We start from the raw sequence: 24453 nt of genomic DNA on the forward strand, positions 1-24453 counted from the left end.
TTCACAAAAAATGCACAAGTTTGCATATGTAATCCGTGCATTTTTTGTGACACTACGTCATTCTTTTTCAAAATTTTAAGAATTTATTTTATATTTGAGTAAAAGTTAATTACGTAAAAAGGAATCCTTTTGCAAATAAACTTTTTGTATTTTAATAATCTTACAACTTTAGTTTTTAGCACTGCATGCTTTTATCTGTAGTAATACTACTCCTATACTATTGGTATATAAATAATTAGTGGCGATTATCGAATTAAATCACGATCAGGAAAAGAAATTAAATAAATTTATTTTTAGAATTTCAGTAGACCACAACTGCATCCATAATTTCATTATCAAATCAAACAACCTCGAGCGTATAAATATTCCATGAATAAACACATTGACGACGAACATAGGGAGCTTTTGATGTATGTTTTAAAGTGAGAGACACCGAAACTTTGACAACTAGTGTGAATCCTCTCTTTCAAACTGAAAAGCTTCACCCGCACAGTAATTGCAAGGTAGTATGAGTTAATATAAAGCACTACTACATAAATCTGAAGGTTAGGCTTTCAATTTTCCAAAGATTGAAATATAAAGTTATTTTAGGTCCGGTGGTTAAAGCTATATATTTATTTACATATTTCTATTGTAGCTACTTGATTCCTGTATTTGAATATTAGGTCAAGACTCAAATGATATAATAAACGTGTAAATTATATAAAACATTAAAATTATCAAAAAATTGAATTATACACGATATCGTTTCTACGTTAACGTGCAAATAGTTTTTTTGTTTTATATTTTTAACAATTTTTAATGCTTTTATTAAAGTATTAAAATATATTTATTTTTAGTAACAAATATAAATAAAATATAATTAGCAGCTTATCTATAATAAAATATAAATTTTTGAACGTACCTTTAATTAAATTAATTAGGATAAAATTTTTGCTCTTCAAAAAAACTACAAACCAGTTTGATAATCATTGAATATGTAATATAGCTCGGTGTTCCTACATATTATATTTATTAAAATGAGACAGATATGATATTTAAATCTATTTTCTAACAATTTTTCTTATTTTACTAATTAATGATAATAGAATTTACATATTTTTTTATTTAGTTTTTAAATGGGATGTTAGAGGTACACTTACGTGTAAACAATTTATAGACTATAAACATTTGTATACAGAGTGTTCTTAATATAGTAATCTTGATATTAAATTTTTTTTTCCTTGCTTTCATGATTTGTATACTATGTACTTAATAATAATATATACAAATATTTTAAAAAGTTTACACCCTTGAATTTTGAAAAACGAATGAAAAATGTCCTCCTTTGTTTTTTAGCGAATTGCCGAAGGAAATGGAGCTATCGATTTTGTACTAATGATGGAATTTTGAAAAAATTTCTTCAGATGTTCATCCATCGTACTGAAAAAAGGTTGGAGGGGAGGATGCGCAAATACTCAATACAAAATCTAGTGATTGAATAAAAATAATCTAGTGATTTTTTACTATGGACGCTTAAAAAAGTTCACTAATATTCGATTTTAAGAAAAATTTATTTTTTCAATCTTTGAGGGAATCCAAATGTTACGAATTTTTTTATATACTACAATACTTTTTGTAGCAGAAATGTTTTTGTGATCAGTTTTCGGTACCGATTTTATGATTTTCTAAGGCTGAACCACCACCAAAGGGCAGAATGAAAGGATTTATGTAACAATTGGAGAGGTATTACTACTCTGCCATCCGTGGAAAGTGAAATTCTAACTAGAATAATTCTAAACCGAATTAAAGATACAAGTAGGCTTTAGGAAAGACCATTCTGGAGTTGATATGATCAACACTCTGAGGAAAATATTCGAGCATTGCTCAGAATACCAATTACCAGTATATCTGAGCTTTGCAGACTTTCTTAAGAAAAATGGGCTTTCGACTAAACTACCTAAAGAATCACTATCTATATATCCAAATAGTAAATAAACAAACACTCTGTATATTTTGTGTACCTTTGAAAAATAATTTTATCTTATATCTTTGTTTATTTATTAATTTATATATATCTATTTTTCAATAAACTGATGTTAATTGCTTATTTGCAACATTTTTTCTTAAAGTAAAATGCTATATATAAATGAGCTATTTCATTTTTAGCATTTGTAATTATTGTTATTAAAAATATAAAAAAAAAACCCCAAGTTATTTAATTTATTGGTTGAACTGAAATACTTTTTATTTTATTAAAATTATTATTATTGTTTATTCTTTTTGTGTGGTATAGTTGTGAGATCGGTGATGATATAAAAAAAGTGTTTGTTAATTAAGTTTTTTTTTTCTTCAAAAATTACTGTTTTGAACATAATTTGTTTTTTAATTAAAGAGTGAGTATTTTAGATTTTTTTTATATTAATTGATTTTTAGGAAAAAGTTTTTTTAAAACATCTTCCAAAAATAAAAATAGGTTTAGATACTAATCCTAACCCAAAATTTTTATTCGAAAACAACTTTTTTTTATGTAAAAACAAACTTAAATTTTATTTGTGTAACAATTAGTGATTTCATTATTAAATAATAGGTTACTTCTGATAACTGAAATTTAAATTAAATGTCCCATGAAAATTAAATTTATTATATAATATAATACAATTATTTATTTTTCTTTTTTAAATAATAATTTAGCTGTATTTTTAACATCAGCGATCATATGCACAGCACTAGATTATAAACTAATTAATAAAAAAGAAAACTCGAAAATTTAGATAATTTCCTCAATATACTAGTTGCGAAAAAATTAATGCTTTTTCTCCTGTTTTGACGTAATTTGCGATGACCCTACAACGACGAAATTAGAACAACTTCGATTTTGCCGAAACGAAAGTAAATATTCAATTACTAATCTACAATTATAATACAAATGATAATTTTAACAAAAAGCAAACCGACTTCAAAACAAAAACTTTTCCAAAATAAATTAATATGCCCTAAAAAGTCAAAAAAATAACGATCATATAATGTAATTAAAATGATTGTTATTTTTGGAGTCGGTGACAGCCAAGAAAATAACTCTGACAGAACAGTTTGCTTCATTAGCTTGGCAGACACTGACTCCAAAAATAACAATAATTTTAACTACTTTATTATACATTTAACTACATTATTATTATTATATTGGCGTTATTTTTTTACTTTGTAGTTCATATTTTGTTTTGGAAAGTTTTTCTTTTGAAGTCGGTTTCCTTTTTGTTTTTTTATTTTGTGATTTGAAGTGAATCTGAAGTACACTAACTAATTTGTCACTAAAAGAATCGAAATCGGTTGGCGTGATATTGAGTTATTCGTCCTCTTGCCGTGCATACTTAATGCAAATTTAAGACTTTTATGATTTTCTCATGGATACCGTTGCCAGAATTGGACCAAAATTAAATGAGACCACACGAGAAGCACTAGCTTTCAAACAGATAAAGAATAATCAAAATCGCTTCACCCAGTCGAAAGTTCTGGGGTAACACACATAAAAAAAATACAGTCGAATTGATAACCTTCTATTTTTTTGTTTGAAGACAGTTAAAAAGGGCTCTGAGGTGTCCTTTCAAGTAAGATAAATACAGTATCTACTACATTCCTGGTGAACGAAATAAACACACGCTATACACTTGATTAATGTTTGGCTATATTAAATGTATTTTCATGTTCACAGTATTTTCTATAATTTAACAATCTTTATTAAAAAGTTTTACTGTCTAACTCAGTATATACAGGATATTTTATATTGTTGGTTAACTGTTAGTTGTTATAAAGAGTTTATCCACTCCAAGTTATTAAAAATATTTATTAATTTGTTAGTCAAACACTGCTATGACTTCGAACTGAAAAAATTCAAAGTGCAGGAGTTGCGTTAGCTAAGCAAGTTTCTTCTGATACCTCTTGAAAAAATAACACATTTTTCTTAAAATCGAATATTACATTTTTTATTTTTCATGAATTATATTTCAAAAACTAAGCGCCAAGAGAAAAAATTACAAGAGTACTTTTTTGTTTAAAATTTATTTGATAAAATTGAAAATTTAAAAACATTTTTGATTTTGAAAAAATTCAAAATTTTGTACTTTGCGCAAATCATAAAAATTTTCGGGAAAACGTCTAAAACAATTTTTTTTAAAGTGGAGTATATAGTTTTCTTAATAATAAATTATTATAAAAATTTTCATTGCAATAGTTTTTTATTGAATTTGTGTTCTATGAAAATGAACGATACACATGAACTGTTACGACTTCCAATTTATTCGTAAATTCTCAAGAACATTGTGTTTTGCAAAGCGTTAAAGGATGCATAAAATTAATTTTTTTATTCATATTAATTTATTACACATAAAAATAAAATTAAAATTTTTAACCTACCGTAAAAGATGGATGCTATGATTTGTCAATAAGGATTGAACCGTTCTTAGTAAAATTGTCTATTGATTATGTCATAAAGAAAGTAACTGCGGTGAAAAAAGCCAAGTTGAAATGGCTATATTTCGGTCAATTTTTTTACCAAAAAAACACTTTTCAGTATACCATTTAAAAGCAAATTGAATCTCCTTTTTTTGTTTGCTGTAATCCCTATACCTATCTCTGCCCAAAAAAAGATGCAGGCGATGAAGCAAAGGCTCGAAATTTCATAATTTTTTCCTGTTTGTTTCACCTACTTTAGCATGAAACCATTTTTTTGAATTTCTAAAAATACTAAACCGATGTAAAATTTGATTCTCCACAAAAATTAAAAATTTCTTGGAATGTTGCTTAATTTTCGAGATATGTGGGAAAAACCAAAAGGGGTGTTTTTTCACCCCTATCATTAATTTCCACCCTCTCATTTAATAGCACTCAGCTATAAGAAAAATCCTTTCTTATGTGTATATGTATATTTTCTCGAAATTCCCAACTTCTATACTCAGTGATTCAGGCTGGGCGTCGATATATCAGTCGCGACATTGCCTCGTCCCCTTCCAGATTATTTCACCCATCTGAAATGTTTCTGATTTTAAATAATATACAAAAAGAGTCATTTTGAAATCATCAAAATCGGAGCTGACATTGAGGACTCCTGACAAAAAACATTCATTATTGCGACTATTATATTTTAGAACTTTTTTAAAGGTTTTATTTTTGTTAAAAAGTTCTAATATTAAAATCATAAATTATAGTGGTATGTTGCACTTGAATTTAATAATAATTTGCACAAATGTTTTTATTAAATAAAAGAATTCAAACATAAAAATAAGTAGATTCCAGTGAATTAAATTACCACCTACAAGTTACATTAAAAAATTTCATGTTCCTGAAAATATTTTAATATTTTTTATTAACAGGACATCGTATCATATTTATTCAGTATAAGATGACACAATATTTATGACGTCATAGATTTCATATCAAAATTATTCTCATTTATAATTTGTTCAATTTAAATGAACAAAGAGGAAATTTAACAAAATTTAAAATTTCCCAAATGTAAATGAGCAAACCGTAAAAGAGTATTAGTTACATTTAAATCTAAATATTTCTTAACTGAAGTATTTATAATAGTGAAATAAAATTTTCGAGGTTTTTGATTCAATCAAAAACCCCCTTCAGACTACAATTTGTCTAGTTTTGTTTTGTTTTTTTATTATCAATTTGTCCAGTTTTTACATTCCATAGCATACTAGTTATAAATTAAAAAAATCATCTTTTAACTAGTTTGCCATGAAATGTAAAAACTGGACAAATTGATAATTTAATAGTGTTATATATTAAAACTAGAGTGATACCCACCCGTTTCTCTGGGTTTAAAAGTAAAGATTGATAAAGATTGCTCTCGCTTATCCACTTTCTATAACACTCGAAATAATGACACAGGTAAAATATATGTATGATTTTCTATTTTTTTTAAATGTATAATAGTCGTAATTATTCATTGAGTATACCAGAAAAGATGGCCGTGAAATATTTTATATTGACTATTTTTATAGAAATCTGTAATTTATGGTAATGTAAAATGACTACTTTTACAGAAATCTGTAATTTATGGTAATGTCAAATGAAATAAATTTTTTTAATTTTTTTATTAATATATCTTTATAAATTATATCTAAAGTGTTATAAGTATTAGCTATATTGCTGTACAGTTTCATTAAAATCCATTCGCTAGTTTTAGCGTACAAGCGTAACAAACAAACAAACAAACAAACATGCGTACTTGCGCATTTATAATATATAGAGATAGAGATAAATAAATTCTGACCGAGCAGTTTTTTTAGCACACACACACACTTACACACCAATTTTCATCAAAAAAGTTTTTTATTATAAATAATTTTTTTGCACTAATATGTTGTTCTAATTGGCCTATTTTGTGGTTAAAATAATATAAAAGAACTTTTATCATTTTATTTACAGGTCCTCTGTTAATACGAGACCCCAAAATCCTTTAAAAAACCACTTTACGTTGAGTAATCGCTTGTTATCTGCAGTTATCATTTAATCATTTCTCTCTGTAGTAAGATTTCAATAATAATAATAAATAAACGAATCGATTATTATTGAATAACGGTGTAAATATAATTATATCCAGTTCAATCTGGATATTGTTTGAAAGTATAAAGAATTATGGTCTATTGAATTAAGTTAAAGTTAAGTTTATTATTATAATAAGTCATAAAACTACTTAATTTGTGTGACCTACACACAAACTTTTTATAAAATAACTTTAATAAATTCATATTATTGGTACAACAACTTTACTTGCATATATTATGAAAATTATTCAAGGTGAAGGCTCAATAAAATGAGAGATTTTATCAGCAAATGGCAGTACCTATTTGCTCCGTGCAGAACTAAATTTAGTGCCACAAAAATATTTATATCTTAATAATAGTCATTTATATGCGATAGATATGCTAATCAAAATACAGAGTGTGCCAACAATAATTTATACAACCTTTTGTGACTATAACACTTATTGTTACTATGAAATTTCAAAATTAAAAACAAGCTGTTGATGTGAGTGGATTCCGTATGACCCAAACCTTAAATTCTCAAATGATGGAAAAAATTGAATAATAATAATGCCCAAAATGTTAATTCTGCAATTACTGCTAGGCAAGTTAATAAAAAAATTTGATTTCTGATATTTTGTAGATAGTCATACTTAGACTTGAGGGGGTTAATTTCAGTCGCTTACCCCCTCAATTGTCAGAGGTGGTTCATCAATTTTCAAAAACATACAGGTATAGAACCGTTTATTTTATTACAAACTCGAAGTCTTATATAAAACTAACCGGTGGAAATTAAAAAAAAAAAGATTTAAATTAAAATTAAAATTTAAGTTAAAACCTTAATAACATAATTTAAAACAAAACAGGCTCGTTGTGTCCGACAAATTAAAAATGTATGACCACGATATTGGAGACACAAATTAAAAAATATATATATTTCCAATTTTGATTTTGAACTATGTTATAACTTGACAATATAAGACGAAAAGTAGGAATACAATTTTTCGATATCTGGAGTAATTTTCAATATATCGAAAATTAAAATTTTTTGTTTAATTATTTAGCTTTCAATATTTCGAAAACCAAAGCAGATATCGAAAAATTTTATTTACATTTTTCGTCTACATTCATGAAGTTATAACAAAATTCATCATCAAAGTTGAAAATAAGGTACAAAAAATTTCAAGCCTAAGTCTAGAATTGCTGCTCGTACTACCTTATCACAGAAGATGACTCAATCATAAATGAACTACATTCACGAAACTAATTTGAAGAAAAAATTGCATATCAATCGGAATCTTAAAAATGTTTTTCGAATGAGTTGAAATGAGTTCGAATTTTTCAAAATATTAATTATGTTATACGAGTACTTTATGTAAAATAATAATTCTAGTAATAATTTTTGGATTATCCTTGACCGATCAATATTTCCACAAAATAATTGTTTATCGATTTATCATAATATAAATTCTGTACATATTTGTAATTATTTAATAATATGATGTAAAATATTCTGAAACTAAAACATAACAAATAAATATAAATAAATAAAATAAATAAATAAATAAATATATATTATTATATAAAATATATTATTTGGCAACATAATTATTAATAACATATTTTAATTATGAAGGTCATTTATGATCATTTCATTATTATTACCAGTTATAGTTAAGTTATTGATGACGGAGCTATTAATATCGTCACCATAACCCTAAGTGTCAATCAATTTTTTAATTAAAAAAAATCATACAGATCTTCCTATATATATGTAAAATAGTTAGATTACCTCTATGTTTACATTACTACGAAATACGAAGCATAAAAGTATGTTAAACTGAACATCTTATTTAAAGTGGTTCGGCTTTTTGAGCAAGTCCGGTAAATGTTTTCATTTTTTTCGGTAAATGATAGTTCAAAGTCCCTCGATCACAATAAACGCAGTTTTGGGGAATCTTGTGGGGGAAAATTTTGATTTTATTTTAAACTTGTGGTTTTTGGACATAGTAATTTATGGAAGAACTCACAAAAATGTTAATTGTACAAAAATTAATCGGTGATTAAGCTTCAAAAAAGTTTTCATCATGAAGAAAATTTATTACAGATTCTCTTTATTTATGAAAAAAAAAACCTTACTTTACGGTGCTTTCCAAAAAGAAAACATTTATTTTTTATGTTTTCACGATATTTGTAGAGCATTTTTTTACATTTACATAAAAATTGTCTAGTTTACATTATTTTTAGAGTATTTTCCAAATTGCCTAGTTGACTAGTCACGACAGCCGAACCACTTTAAGATTTTAGTTTCCTTCAATAACTTCTACCCAATGGGTTGTTCTACAAATTAAGTCGTTTTTGGCGTCTAGAGGTTGTTCTACAAGTTAAGTCATTTTTGGCGTCTCAGCTAAAATATCATGAAAAAATGTCTTAGAAATTAATTTATTTGTTTAGCATAGGTACTGTTTTTTTCACCCATATCTAGATTATACAGTGTATCGCATTTAAGATGAAGATTGAAAACTCCCTCATATTTTCGTTATTTAATGGAATATCGATTTGAAATTTTGCCTGGTCATACAGCGTAATGGGTCACAGACTACTTCAAATTAACATATACGACCAATTCTTAATATTTTGCCTTGCGTCAGAGATGGTTAGAGATATTGATTAGAAACTGCACGCCCATTCAGCAAATAAATCTACAAGAAGATAAATAAACAACCAATTGTCCAGTGTTAGTACATGTACACGGAGATCGTATGAGTGTTTCACATGAAATCAAATTATTGTTATTAAATTCATTTTATGATCGATGGGATGTGTTCAATAGAAGAATAAATTTTCAATAATATAAAGATCAACAGATAATGATCAACTAGAAAGTAAGGAATACAAGAATGAAGTATGATAAAATCGTCTCAAAATTATCAATCGTTTATCTCAAAATCTTTTAATCCACCTTGTATGAAGAGGAAAGTACAATATATCTTTTATTGTCGCGCTTTGAAAGCTTTCTACTATCTTGTTTTATTATATTTCTATCATTGAATGTTTTCTATCGTCTCGTCTAGTTCGTATTAAGTGTAATACCTTTTTGGTGGATTCAATACATTTTTTAATAAAAAAAAAACCAGTTGAGATTAATTCAAAAATCTATCAATTGCTCCTCGAATTTTTACTGTCTATCTCACAAATATCTCTGTTTTTCTATTGAATAACTATCAAAAATCAAAATTCTTAGTTTCTCGTCTCACGCGGTATCACTAACGTGAATTTTAATATAATTTTACAAGTATTATTATAAATATATAAAGTATTATCGAATGGATGGATGATATAAATATTGGCGTAATAATTGAAGAACAATTTTTGTATTAAAAATTCTTTTATAGTTTTACAAGATTAAAAATAAAAGATCACGTAACTGAAGCTGCGTGTAACAACTAATACGTACATAAATAGCAACACATGCAAAAATTGAAGTAATTGATATTTATATGATAAATAATAATTGAACAATCATCGATCGAACACACATTCAACAAACACATATTTAGAAAGAAGCCCCCCTATTATTTTATTTATAACAAAATAATAATCATAATCACACACATATGTCAATAATTAATAGATATGTCTCATAATATCATATCTCCTTGTCTCAATTCATTTTTTTTTCTTTTTAATTTTATTTATAATTTTTCTGCATGGAAAAATTTTAATAAATTTTAAATGATTTGTTTTTATTATAATGGTTATTTATTTAATATTGTTTTATATTGGTGTTACACCAAGAGCCAGGCTTAGCTTGAGATTCGATTGATATCGATTTGGAAGATGTCATACCCTTTACAAGAATTTGTAGGCACTAATAGTTTGGTTTACGATTTATTCTATTTCTTTTATTTAGAAAATATTTATTCGTTTCAAAAAGTTCTTGCATTTAAAAAAATTTTATTGATTATTGTTGAATGTTTATAATCAATGTTCACAAATTATTTAGTATTTTAAATAAATTTTATGTAACCAAATAACTTGTGAATTTATATTTTAAAGTATATAGTAAAAATATTGAAGATATACAGAATGTTCGATTTACATCTAGGCATATAAATATCACGAGTATGACCGAATACATGAGTTAAGCTACGTATCTAAGTGAGAGGTATTATATACATGTGTTGAAGCTTCGATATGCGTTGTGATAGTTGTAAGATGCTTGGAGAGTGGGAATTTTTTAGTTGAATAGATGAACTACAACATATAAGCCACGATACAAGTCACTTTTGCAATTTCATATAACACCTATAATACCTCTTACTTAGATGCATTGCTTAACGCATATACTCTGTCATACTCGTGATATTTATATGCCTAGATGTAAATCGAACATTCTGTATAATGCACATTGTAGATATAATCACTTAAACCCTTATATAATTTTTGAAAGGATATTTTTATAGAAAATCATATTGCAATCACAACATGCCAAAATGTGTCATAAAATAGTATATTTCGTTTGTATAAATTGAATAACAATTAAACCATCAAGGCAGTTCATATTATTATTTTTTGGGAAAATTTTGTCAGCCTCTCGTGTATGTTTAAATTAAAATAAATTAATTTAATTTAAAACGCAATGAATATTTGCTTACTCAAATTTCCACTCCATATCCCAACAATTAGCAATTTAAATACTGACCATGATAATCGACTTTGCAAAATTGAGATAATATTTTATAGCACAACGAAATATTTAGCATAAGGGCAAGCAAAACATACGAATTAAATAGATCCGAAAATTTCAACCAACACAGTAGGTAAAAATTACTCGTAAGTAAATTGTTTTGTACTAAAATTTTCGTTTTTTTCAAATTCTTGTTGATTGAAGACGATTGCTCAAAGCTTTATAGTTTCGATTTTTGGATTCCCTATTCATTAAAAGTGCAAAATTAAATACTTTTTAAAAAATTATTCATTGAGACATTAAATTTACTAAAATGTTAAGGACACATTAAAATAAATTCAAGGCCAATTTCAATGGCTAGGTAATTACAAACATCTTAAGTGCATCACTAAGTAGATTAAATTTATTGTAACTTTTAATTACTCTAATGACGTGTATTCGTAAATTACTTTTTATGAAAAAAGCTGGGCAAACGAAAAATAATTATTATAGGTACGTTATGTTATATTGTATTTTTTATCACAAACGGTCCCAGGGTTAAAAATATGTATTTGACCTTTGGATAAAGAACTCAAATGTTCCAATTCGAAACGCCTTAAACGTCTTAAAAGTTGTTTAAAAACACTGTTTAATGAAACAACCATTTTAGAAAATTGAACAAAAATTGAAATCAATGGCCAAACTAATTTCGAATAATAAAGACATATGTATTTCGTATTTCGAGTTAAATAAAGCCATTAGGTAACATAAATAAGATAACCGCACGGAAGAATAAGTACGATTCGCTATTTCACAATTATTACGACTACTTATATTGAGGTCGAAAAACGTATTCAAAACAGAATTCTAAAATTGATTTCCATATTTAGACTGGCAGAAATTTTGTCAATCGAATCCCGTAGGCCTATGAAAATGTTTTTCTATTTAAAGGATATTGGTTACTGATTCTTGTATAGATATAAAATCGCAACCTTGCGGCAAAAATGGCACTATGGGAATGTTTTTATTGAAACGAAAATTTAATAATTTTCCACCTTATAAAGAAAATAGAAGTAAAATATTTAAATAAAATATAAATATTTTCTCTCACAAAAAATGCAATTTTTTTAAATGTTTTCGTAAAGGATAAAGGGAAATATTTTCTTTTTTTTTTAAATCTAACAGTTTCGCTTTGCTGAATTATCTTTTTGGAAAATTAATTTGTTATTTTCTTCTTTTAGGACCTTTCAATAAAAAAATTATTTTTTCTGGGATTAAATTTTTGAAATCTACTTTATCTAAAACAGAAAAACATCTTAAACTTTTGCTCAGAACAAAAATTTTTAGTATTCAGAAACACATTTTTAGTATTTATTTATATAAAAAATCAAAGCAGAATTATCATAAATAATATTAAACAATAGAGAATGATAATTTACGTTTGTATACTTTTCGTGTATGAATGATTTTCATATAAAATAATTTATCTTTATATATTTAGAATTAAGTAAGATTAACACGAAAATTTATGAACATTAATATCATTTAAAGTTCAAACAAACTTAGACAAATTGTTATTAAAAATATACACTTACATATGTAAAGATTTTCATTACTGTGCAAATAATTTTATATAAATATGATTGTTACCAATCTGGCAATCATTCATAATAAAACTCACTAAGATCATATTTTTATTATTACATACATGAATGAATAGCAATCCTTTGAACTCCTTCATAGTCATAGAATATGAAATGGGCGGCGCAATGAGGATACGGGTAAGAAAGCTCACAGCAGACGAACCCGCCGTCGCAACAAAATTAAATTAATTAATAGTTGTGATGGGCTGGTGTAGTCCATGGTATATGCATGAAGGAGGTGCACTCAGCGTCTGAAATTGAAGAGCTGATAAATGAAATTATCAGCGGAAAGGTGGTAAAACACATATATGGTATGACAATGGGCTCTATAGCCTAAGTGTGTCTTTCGTGGACAACCAATATAATCTAACCTATAACCTAACCTACAGCTGTTGGTCTATAAGAAAATTGGTCATAATCGTGAGACACTGATCTGTTATACTTTATGTTGTTGGTGACATCCTAGTAAAACTTAATGTCCCTGAAATAGCTTTCCCTTACAAAATATAGTGTTCCTTATGTAAATATTAATTTGAATGATACAGCGTTTTTCGTTTTAATGTTGTTTTCACAGAGTCATGCCACTTCCACGCATATAGAAAATTGCTTGGTTCTTGTATATTCATTTATTCTTAGCTTTTTTCATTAGAAGAGACTCTAGCCACGACCTTTCTTTTGCAATAACTTTTAACCTTTACTTGAGTTGTTTTATCGAGGACAACTTTTTGAACTTTAAAGTGTGTTTTCGAGCCTAATAGTACAATTTAATTAATTCGAATTTATATTTTTGCTAAATATAAGTTTGTTATTAAATAATTAAAAGATGGAACTACTTAAATTAAACTGTGTACTTTAAAAATATACTTTGTTTTTTTAAATTTTGGCTTTGACAAACCAATTCAAGTATAGTGGAGATTTTTGAAAAATTCAATTTAGTTTATTTTCATCAATATTTTTATCCAAACATTTTTCTTGCTACTGTCCTCAAAATTTGGAATCAAATAGTCAAAATACTAAGGAATAGTTCGACGGAAAACCCTTGGCCGCTTTACTAATACCTTTCAATAATTTTTTAAATTCCAATTTGTTTACTAGAATGTTGTCAAAAACGAAAGCATTAGTATACACTTCCGTTAACTACAACTTAATTAGATACAGTTTATGTGTAGTTTCCAAGTCGTGAATTTTCCTAAACTCCCAAAGATTCTAGTTTGTTAGTTTACATCCTTCCAAATACATTTCAGTCCCTAAAAATCTTTCAACTAAGAGTCTCTATTTCTTGTGGTAATAATATATACCTAATTGCAGTACTTATATAATTTTATTTATAATATAAAAGAAAATTTTAATATATATAATATTTATATATATATATTATTCAATATCATGATTAACCGTGAAATAATCTATAGCACATGTGAATGATAGAACTCTATATATATGTCCTTCTCTAATACCAATCGAATGATTTCTATAATGGAAAATTTTCACCATAAAATCATATTTATTATACAATTGAATATAATTCGTTGTGTTAAAAATAATATGTATTTAATTTATAAATTCTGTCTTATATTAATCAAGTATAATTTATTGTTACAGAAATGGATGAAAATATTTCACAAAAAATGTATGCTGAGCATAAAACCATGAATGGTCAACAATCAAATCCATCGTTTGTACCGGATGATCTAGGAAGGTAAAAATGTAACTTATATATCTTTATCAATTGATTCTGAACCAGTTTTGTCTTATGAAGGCTGTTGATTTTCTCAATATTTAATACATTTTTTAAGCTCTAGGAAGAAATTAGGACTATTTTCTCAGGGTACTATTGTATATTTGATTGTAGGGATTTTTTATTTCGTGTATAAAATAGCTCATTATATACATGTTCAGTTGTTAAAGTCTATAGAATCCTTTGAGTATTGTGTACCTATAAGAAATTTTTATTTTTGCATTTCGCTTGTTAAGGTAATTCTTAAATCCTTCCGATGGACATTGTGTGAAAATTAACGAACTTCTATCTTCATATATTCGGTCCATTTTCTTTCAGAATATTCTCTAAGAGTATGGATTTTTTCCTTACCGATTAATGTGTTTTTATATCTGAGGGTGTCTAGTCGAAGAAAACTAATACCGGAAAAGGAAAAATATGAAAAACATTCTGAAATCACTGTTCCAAACTCTCTACAATAAGCCAACATGTTTATAAATCACGTTTGTAACCATCCATATTTTTACCCTGTAGAGGCGTTCATTTCCAAGAATTCATTTCTAAATAAAATAAGAGATATCTTATACCGCTTTGTTATCTAATCACATTTTATTCATAGAGCGCTAATTGTATTGGGTGATATTTCAAAAAATTGAAAAGCAACTGAGGGAATAAAGTTTTATCAACGTTTAAATTTCAAACGATTTTCGATTGATTTTCGTAAACGCCTACTTTCTTGATAATTAGACATTGTTTGCTAAAAATAATCTGATCACTATAGTTTTTCCAAAAATTGCGTGTCAGTGACATGTCGTCTACAAAATAATTTTATATTTTTATACCAAATTATTTTATACAATTTTTATTTCTTTTTTTTTTTTAGTTTTGCACCGATCACTGAAAAGAACATTTATAAGCAAAAACAAGCACCTGTCTATGTAGTAGAGTTGCAAGATACCAAAAAAACGCCGAAACAAACTGAAGATTATGACCCATACGTAAACCGCCAACATGTTTCTCATCCAACATCGTAAGTATTCACTAAATCAGCCAAATCCAATTATAAAGATACAATGGCTTAAAGAAGTCTCTCTTGTCGATCTCTCTGCATATCCAATATGCAGTAAAATTTGTAATCCGTTGGACTAAAAAGATCCTAATGTTGTTGATAAGGTAGTAGGTACTCCAAATTGGAGATTGAAATGTGTCGCAGATAGACAATTGGTTGTTGCAAATGTATGCAAACCTCTAAATTTATTGAAATATTTACAGAAACTTTTCATTTCCATTTTGTCTCTCGCGGCATCGCTAATAACATTCCATATTTCGGTTAAAATTTATCTCTTACTAAAACTATATCTTACTTTTTGTTTCGTTTATTAATTTTTATTTTTTTATTATAGAAATGTTGAAACTTTATTACATCTGTTAAAGGGAAGTTTAGGCACTGGCATTCTTGCCATGCCTAAAGCTTTCCATAATTCGGGTTATGTTGTGGGTATTGTGGGTACGGTACTCATTGGTCTACTTTGCACATATTGCATACATCTTTTAATAAGAGCACAATATGAATTATGTAGAAGAAAAAAAATTCCAAGTATGACATATACGCAAACAGCCGAAGCGGCTATGTTAGAGGGGCCACCACTATTTAGAAAAACTTCAAATTATATGGTGTAAGTATTTCAACCATTGTTATTTATTTTACATAAAGTTGTTTTAGTCACTCATTTACTGGGTTACTGAACAGGTCAATAAAATTTTCATTGCATTCGGGGATCGTTCTGTGGAACACTTTTTAATCTAAGAGGCTCCCCAACTGCAATAACAATTTTAATTACCTGTTCAGTCAGCGAGTAAATAAATGATATTTCGCTATGTATATTGTATAGATTACACTCATGTGTGGTCAGTCGTGTATCAAAAGTAATTCCGAATAATTAATCATATTTCTTTTTAATTTGTAGACATATTGTAAACGCATTTATTCTGATCTACCAATTGGGAATATGTTGTGTGTATGTGGTATTTGTTTCCGCCAACATTAAGGCTGTTGTGGATGAATACACTGAACATATAAGTGTACGTTACTATATGTTGATGATTTTAATTCCATTAATATTAATTAATTGGGTACGAAAATTAAAATTTTTGGCACCGTTATCAACATTAGCAAACGCCATAACTGTTGTTACATTTGGAATTATATTATATTATATTTTCCGTGAACCAATCAGTTTTGAAAATCGTGAAATGGTTGGAGAATTGGATCATTTTCCATTGTTCTTTGGTACCGTACTGTTCGCTTTAGAAGCTATTGGTGTTGTAAGTATGCTATTTAATAAGTAAATAATTGTATATCAAATAAGTGTAAGTTGTAAGTCAATGATTGGTCTTTACAAAAATTAATACATTGAACTGGCATTCATCGGTCTAGCTAGTAGCTCCTTACTTTCTTCCTTGACTGTACTTTCAGAATCTCTTTATTTTGCCTTTTTCTTATCTTCCTTAACGTATGAACAAAGGTAGTAATATGTTCACTCAGTTAGTTTTTGAGAGTGTTAATACTTCATATTATCACTCGTTCAAGAGCGCAGTGATATAAACAACAATGAAAGCTCCTTAATTGCAGGACAGAAAAGTGATTATTCTGCTATTGTAAGTAAAATCAACCAGGAATGAGACTGTAACTTTAAATGCTATCGAAATGTTTTCCAAAAGCAATACTTCGGCTGCCTTTTTTGTTGAAAAAGAAATAATTGAAATTTGATTCATTAAAAACCTTGCGTTGTCTTTCATTTATGGACATAATGTAACCATTTTGATTATAGGAAACATAAACCAAAGGAACATAAAAGTCTCTAGAGAGAGAGAACAGGAAATTTAGGATAGACCATTAGGCTAATTTTGATTTCTCAAGAAAACAAAGAGTATTTACTCCTTGTACGATGGCAGACGCTTGACCCATTGCAAGTGCCGAGCAGTAGCAGAGGAAATGAGCCATCATTTTTGTCTTCTACTCAATGTTACATCTCCTGCAGTAATCGAGGTACACAGCAAAGCATTCAGCCTGTAAACCTCCTAGCCTGTGTCCTGTAATAGTCGCTCCTTGGAACAGGAAATAAAAAAATTATTACATACGGCATAGGCTTCTTACATTGGTCCACAAAAGTACAATTAGATTTCTTAAAAAGGAATGTATATTTGTAAATAAAAAGATTATTAGGAGTTTTTATTTTGTAGTAATATCAATTGAATTTACTTAAATGTATAACAAGTTGTCTAACTAATAAAATACTTTACAGATTATGCCATTAGAAAATGAAATGGAAACTCCACAATCATTTGGTGGACCATGTGGAGTTTTAAATCAAGGAATGTTCACAATTATCATATTATATGTGGGTATGGGATTCTTTGGTTATTTGAAATATGGCGCAGAAGCAGAAGGTTCAATTACACTCAATTTGGGACATACAGAAATGTATGTATGAAAAAAATACAAATTCATAGAGAAATTAAAATATTAATATCTTCTTTTTTGTGATCGTAGGTTGGCACAATCAGTTAAACTCTTATTAGCGTTTGCCATTTTCATAACACATGCTCTTCAATGCTACGTAGCGGTTGATATTACGTGGAATGATTACATCAAACAACACATTAAGAATAAGGAGCACAATAAATTTTATGAATATGCTTGGCGAACTGTATTAGTTCTAATCACATGTAAGTTTTTATTGAAAGTTTTTCATAAGTTAAGTTTTTTCACACTGCCGTTCGTTTCACCGCTGCCAGGTCTCTCAAATTATTTTCTTTTCTATTTTTAACGGTTGATATTGTATTAGGCTCCCGCTATCGAAGTGTCTTGTATTATTTATAAGTATGGGAAAATTTTCTATAATGATACCCCTAAGAAAAACTATTCGAGATATGTATAACGTCGAAATATTTTCGGTTTCTTTGATTTCGGTTTCTTTCGATTTGCTCAAATTTTTAGAACTATTCAATACTACTCAAAAGGTTCGTTTTACTGACCTTATAAGAATAGATGGGTAAAATGATACCATTGCATTTTTACCAAACAGTTCACATAAAATATTAGTTGTTCTTTCACATTTCATCAATGATAAGTACCTAAAAAAACAAAAATCACTCGTGAAATCATATAAATCAAGACAGGCAACATGATGAGGGATCATTTTACCTATTATAATTTTACACACAAATTAGGGATCATTTGAACGTATATAAAGGGGATCATTTTACCTGTAACGACATATTTGAATATCGTAAAACAAGCAGCCGGAGGTAACTAACACAAAAAAGAAATTTTACGTTAAAATTTGTCTTACCATTGATCATAAAATAAATTTTTTGGTATGAAACACAAAATAGCTTATAAATATACCAAGTGGCTTTAATGGTTCATTTAAACCATCAAAAAATTATATGTAATCCCTATTGTAAACCCTATTGTAAACAAATCTAATCCCTATTGTAAACAAATTTAAACACATAATATCACAAAAAATTTTAAATTAGAATTTTTCTCGAAAACTTCCTAAGTTTTCATTTTTAGATTTTGTCATTCCATTAACTTTCCCACCTTGAATTCTATTTCGCACATAATGAATTTTGTAAGTAATCTTTCATCTTTGATTTGTTTTATTAAAAATGTTTGTTTTTGTTACAGTTTTGTTGGCTGTAGCCATTCCAAATTTAGAATTATTCATATCACTGTTTGGTGCTTTATGTTTATCAGCACTTGGTTTAGCCATACCTGCATTAATCGAATCTTCCTTATGGTGGTATCATATAAGTGGTTGTGAATTTTACTTTATGTGTTTAAAAAATACATTCTTCGTTATTTTTGGAATATGTGGATTGGTTGTCGGTACATACACATCTTTACGAGATATTATACATGAATTTTCATAAACACAAAATACAAGTATCACACACAAAAATCTGAGAAAAATTCACTTTTAAAAAAATAGTACTAATTCATTATTTATCATTTCAAAATGAAAAAAAAATGTCGTCGAACCAAGAGGAAATGTATTTTTTTTTTATTAAGATTGACATTTTGAATATGGCATGGAAGAATTTCACAAATGTTTTGGAGTGGAATTGGACATGATATATTTTTGTTACGCCAATTTTATCAAAAACAATTGGACCGATGATGGGAATGATGATGGTACTAGAAGAATTGATTGAATGAAAATTTTTTATTTTCTCAAGATTATATTTTCATTTTATCAATTTTTCTCTTATAGAGAACATAGCATGACTAGAATTGAATGTATAGAGTAAAAAGTAGTAGCAAATGATATTTTTTTTAAATCGATTGATTGTTTTTGGTGATTTTTTCGAAACATAAATGATATGATTTAGTTTAATAAAAAATATCGTTTTAAGATATTTTTTTAATAATATATTATAATAAATAAGCGTTCAATTAAAAAATGCATACAATTTGAATTTAAAAAAAATCACCTTTTTTGTATGTGTCATTATTTTTAAAATATTTGAAGTGTAAATATTTAGAATCAAATTCTAACAGTATTGAAATGATATTCCTTTTTAAAATTAATAATTTTCTATTCTAATTTCTTTGAATAACTTTGATTCATTAAAAAATGTAGAGCGTAATGTATTTTCGAAATATAATTTCCATAAAAAAAACATGGGACACTCATAAGATATTGTTTTAAACAATTTGAACTCATTTTGAGCCCTGGTAAAACAAAAAAGGGCTGTTATACCGTTTTACGTGTGTATCTGTTTTTTTGTCTGAGGCATCGTAGCTCCTAAACGGATGAACCGATCTTGATTTAGTTTTGTTTGTTTGTATAGTGACTCAATCGAAAATGTTCTTACCTACGTTTGAAGAACATTTTTTCAGTTTGGATAGTTTTTTAGAAAAAAATGAATTTTTCGTAGTTTTAAGAGCCTTAATCATCTCTATAGCCCCTCCAAATTTTGATACACCGTTGAAATTTTTTTTTAAATTCAGATATTATCTTAAGAAGTGACTATTGAGTCTGCCAATTACTTCACTAACTTTACTTACCAAATAATCTTCAGAAGATATTTAATCATGTATTGTTAAAACTAAAATACTGGTTAAAATGCGACTGTTCTAATATTTTGGACCAATATCAGGTATTTTTGTCAGGGAGCTTGTTTTTTGCAGTGAAAAGGAGGGCACAAATACATTAAATCAATTAAGTCAATACTTCGTGAACATTCGGATTTCATGACATTTAACGAGCTTTGAAAAATCGTCATGTAAGGTACAAATACAGTCTTTTCACACGGATAAAAAGTTCAACATTCATTCTTAGATTTACAAATCAAGACTAATAGAATTTACAAACAAAGCACAGTCATTCTTTAAGGAGATCGATTTGTCTCTTTGTAGCATATAGATTACTTTAGTAGTTTGTCCTCGATAGAACAATAGAAATGATTATTCCCAAGGAAATTTATGAAATCTCAAAAACATGTTATTGATGAAAAATGTTATTGATGAAAACAACCTTACATAAATAAAATAAAAAATGCATAAAAAGTTGAATAATATACATTTATAGGTTTTTCACAAGTCATTTCAAACTGTGATTAATGAATTATTTAAAAACCATAGAATTGAGAGATTTCTTATATAAATTAAATTCTTATTATAAGTATTATTAATTATTATTATTATTATTATTTATAGAATGAATCTCATTACACAATTAAAATATTTTTATTTTGTTTAAAAAAAGTACGGGCGTAAAAATAATATTGGCAATAATATACTCAACATGCAAAAGTAAGATATTATAGTAAATTCGTGATTCAATTAAAGATCATAGATCGGTTTTAACGAACGTTTCGTCAAATTTTTGTTTGTCGAATTTCATAATCTTAGATAGAAACCTATAATGCGTAGAAAATGACATCTGTATGAATTGATTCGACATAAAGTCATTGCTAAAACGCGAGATTTCATAGCTTGTAAAAATAGCACAAAAAAAAAATTGTTCTCTTTAGAATATAATTCAATAGTATATTAAATCTTTATAAAGGAAATGAATCGTTCCATAATTGTTAATTGGAAAAGAAATGAATTTTTATTCGCTTGCTGTTTGTATAAATAAAAATAGAATTGGAACTTTTTTCAACAATTAACAGTATAATATTTTGGGCGGTGGGCTTTTTGTGACTTAACTACTTCGAGTTTTGTGCAGGACAAGCATTTCTTATCATATCGATGAAATTTTATGCAATATAGTGATTTTACTTAACGCGACATTTTATTAAACGATATCACAGTATCTTATTCAAATAACTAGCCTAAATGATTTCTCATCAGTATTTGCAAACATCATGTGCTCATCGCATGCGATAAGTTGACAATCCGACTCCCATAATAACATCAAGTGACAGAGATTAACCTTGAAGCCTCAAAATGCGTTTTCAATCCTAATAGTGCATTTTAATTGATTCGAACTTTACTAAATATAATTTTTTAGCACACATTTCAGTTAAATTTAAGTTATCAGATCGTACTTTGTTTTTTCCAAGGTGACTCTGTAAGTTGACTTTGGTTTTTAGAACGGACTAATTGTTTCAGCTTAGTTGAAATCAAGAGGTTCCATTTTTTGTAAACGAGTTCACCTTATCCTACTAAATTCCTCAGTGATCATTATTTATTTGGATCCATGCTAAGTTCTAGGAGAGGCAGCCGTAGAAAATATCGGTATTTATGTGATCCATTCAAAGATTTTATGTGATCCTTCTTTCTTCTTATTTTGTCGTTTTTTAAATCTTAATAGACTCTGATTTTTAATTTTTCTTGGCCTATTAAAACAATTTTCAATTAATTTAATTAGTAACCATCTACATTCAAAATTTGATTTTCTTTAATTTTTTAAATGATCGATTATATTTACTAATAATATCAAAATATTCAATTTTAAAAGTTCCTTTTTACGTCAGAAATTGCATAGCATCAGAAAATTTTTAAAAAAGTTTTAAGAAATATTGGACTTTTTTATTTTTGTAATCTTTTCAGTAATTTTTGTGTTTAGATGTCACAAATAACCGAGAACCATATTGCCTAAACTTTTTTTGACACCTTTCAAACCTCTTCTTCGGTTACCTCTCTTGGATTAGAATAACTTCATTCTTCATTCATGTTTAGATTATTGTTTTCATATTTTCTTACGTCGTTACTTATATCATGAATCAAATGCATTTACTATCGTAATTCGTAAAACATATCTTTAAATTATATCGATAATTTATAATTGATATCAATATGAACGAAACAAAATAAATTTTAATAATAATCAATAAAATCAATAGTAACAAAAATATTATATAGTAAAATTGTGTCTTAAGATTAACTTTAAAAAATTAGTTGGAGAAAAATTATAGAGATAATATTTACATATAAATTTTCCTACCTAAATGTGATAAATTGTTGTTATATTTTTTTGACAATTTTAAATTTTTACCATAATTTTTTTTGAATATTAATAAATATATTATAAGCTAAATTACCTGATTCCGTAATAAAATATATATAATCTAAGTAACTCATTCAATATGTAAATATTTTTAAACATTAGAAAAAAATTTAAACGCTTTACAATAGTGATGATTATGTTTTCGAATATAGATTATAGTTTTTGTTTTGTATTGATTAAGAGAAAAAGCTCAAATTTATGAATAAAAATATTAACATAGCTAGTGGAAATACGGGTTGGTATAATTAATATGGTTTGTTTTGATATTTATTATTAAAATTTTGAGTGATATAATCAGGAACTAATTAATTTATAAGGATACACAAGGATTCTATACATTGGTGGTTTACTAGCATGATTCAAAAACAACTGGTTACTACTATTTCCACTTTTAACCAGCATTTTTCAATCAAAATTTATTTAGACTTAAGTAAGGCTGCCACCTCCAAGTTCTAGGTAACCGGGAGATAAACCATAAAATCGAGAGATAGTGAAATTAATTCTAATTATACAACCGAATTATAATACTGTTCGATATGTTTGATGTTTTGTTTACGCAGTTTTTTCATAATTATATATTTAAATAAATATGCTTCAAGTAATTCAAAATAAAAGCTGTTCAGAATTGTCTAATTTACCAGTCAGAAACAAATAATGAAAAAATATCTTTTTAACTGAATTCTGAAGAATTTATCTTGATACCGGGATTTGGTTGAGACTGCACAATTTCGGAAATCTCCTGATCAATTATGGAGAGGTGGCAAACTTAAAATGAAGGCTGCAAACACCCAATCCAGCCTGAATTAGTTTGACTGGTCATGGGCTTTGACTTTACCATATAAAAGGTTTTTCTTTTAAGATGATAGAACTTCAAACTTAAACTACTTATGTACAATTAATATTGGAAAAAACCATCAGGCATTGTTGAACATAACGCATGCAAATGATTTAACTTCTTTTTAATCAAGACAAGTATACTTTTTATCGTTTGAATCAAACAAAATGCGAACGCAGTCAAAACGAGAGATTTCATCGAGTTCCTTTAAAAACTAAGACTAACAATTCCATCGATGATATCGAACGAACTGAAGCTATCCGCATGTGCAATTTCCATCAAAGCTACGGGCTACATTCTGATGGTATCACAAATTTCCATAAAATAATCCTTTAAAAAAAAAAAAATTCATGACTGATCATATGCAACTACGCAGGTTGTTTAGTTTTAAATTTTCTGTTCCATCGCTTTAAATGGAAAACCTTTTCGGCACATCTTGGTGACTTTATTGAGCAGTATTACTTTCCACAACTGTTTAGTAAAATAAACGCTTCCATATGTGAATTAAGCAGAACGTGGGTATGCTGGTAAAAAGTGAAAGTTGAT

The 24453-nt window shown here is 27.3% G+C and overlaps 1 protein-coding gene across 3 annotated transcripts in view; it reads left to right on the forward strand.

Annotated features, from left to right (window-relative positions):
• Positions 1-19534, forward strand: part of LOC123296671 (proton-coupled amino acid transporter-like protein CG1139) — a 57112-nt gene extending 37578 nt beyond the window's left edge. For 2 of the 3 annotated variants that reach the window (XM_044878249.1, XM_044878250.1), the window contains exons 2-8: positions 14430-14526; positions 15428-15574; positions 15948-16220; positions 16512-16869; positions 17850-18028; positions 18098-18273; positions 19241-19534. In XM_044878249.1, the coding sequence (XP_044734184.1) occupies positions 14432-14526; positions 15428-15574; positions 15948-16220; positions 16512-16869; positions 17850-18028; positions 18098-18273; positions 19241-19485 (1473 nt within the window). In that variant the 5' untranslated portion in view covers positions 14430-14431 and the 3' untranslated portion in view covers positions 19486-19534. Of the gene's footprint in view, positions 1-2259; positions 2376-14429; positions 14527-15427; positions 15575-15947; positions 16221-16511; positions 16870-17849; positions 18029-18097; positions 18274-19240 lie in introns of those variants that run through there. The other variant, XM_044878248.1, reaches the window with a different exon arrangement.
• Positions 19535-24453: the final 4919 nt, after the last annotated feature.

The sequence above is a fragment of the Chrysoperla carnea genome, chromosome 3 (genome assembly GCF_905475395.1).
Source record: "Chrysoperla carnea chromosome 3, inChrCarn1.1, whole genome shotgun sequence".
In the NCBI taxonomy this organism is placed as follows: Eukaryota; Metazoa; Arthropoda; class Insecta; order Neuroptera; family Chrysopidae; genus Chrysoperla; species Chrysoperla carnea.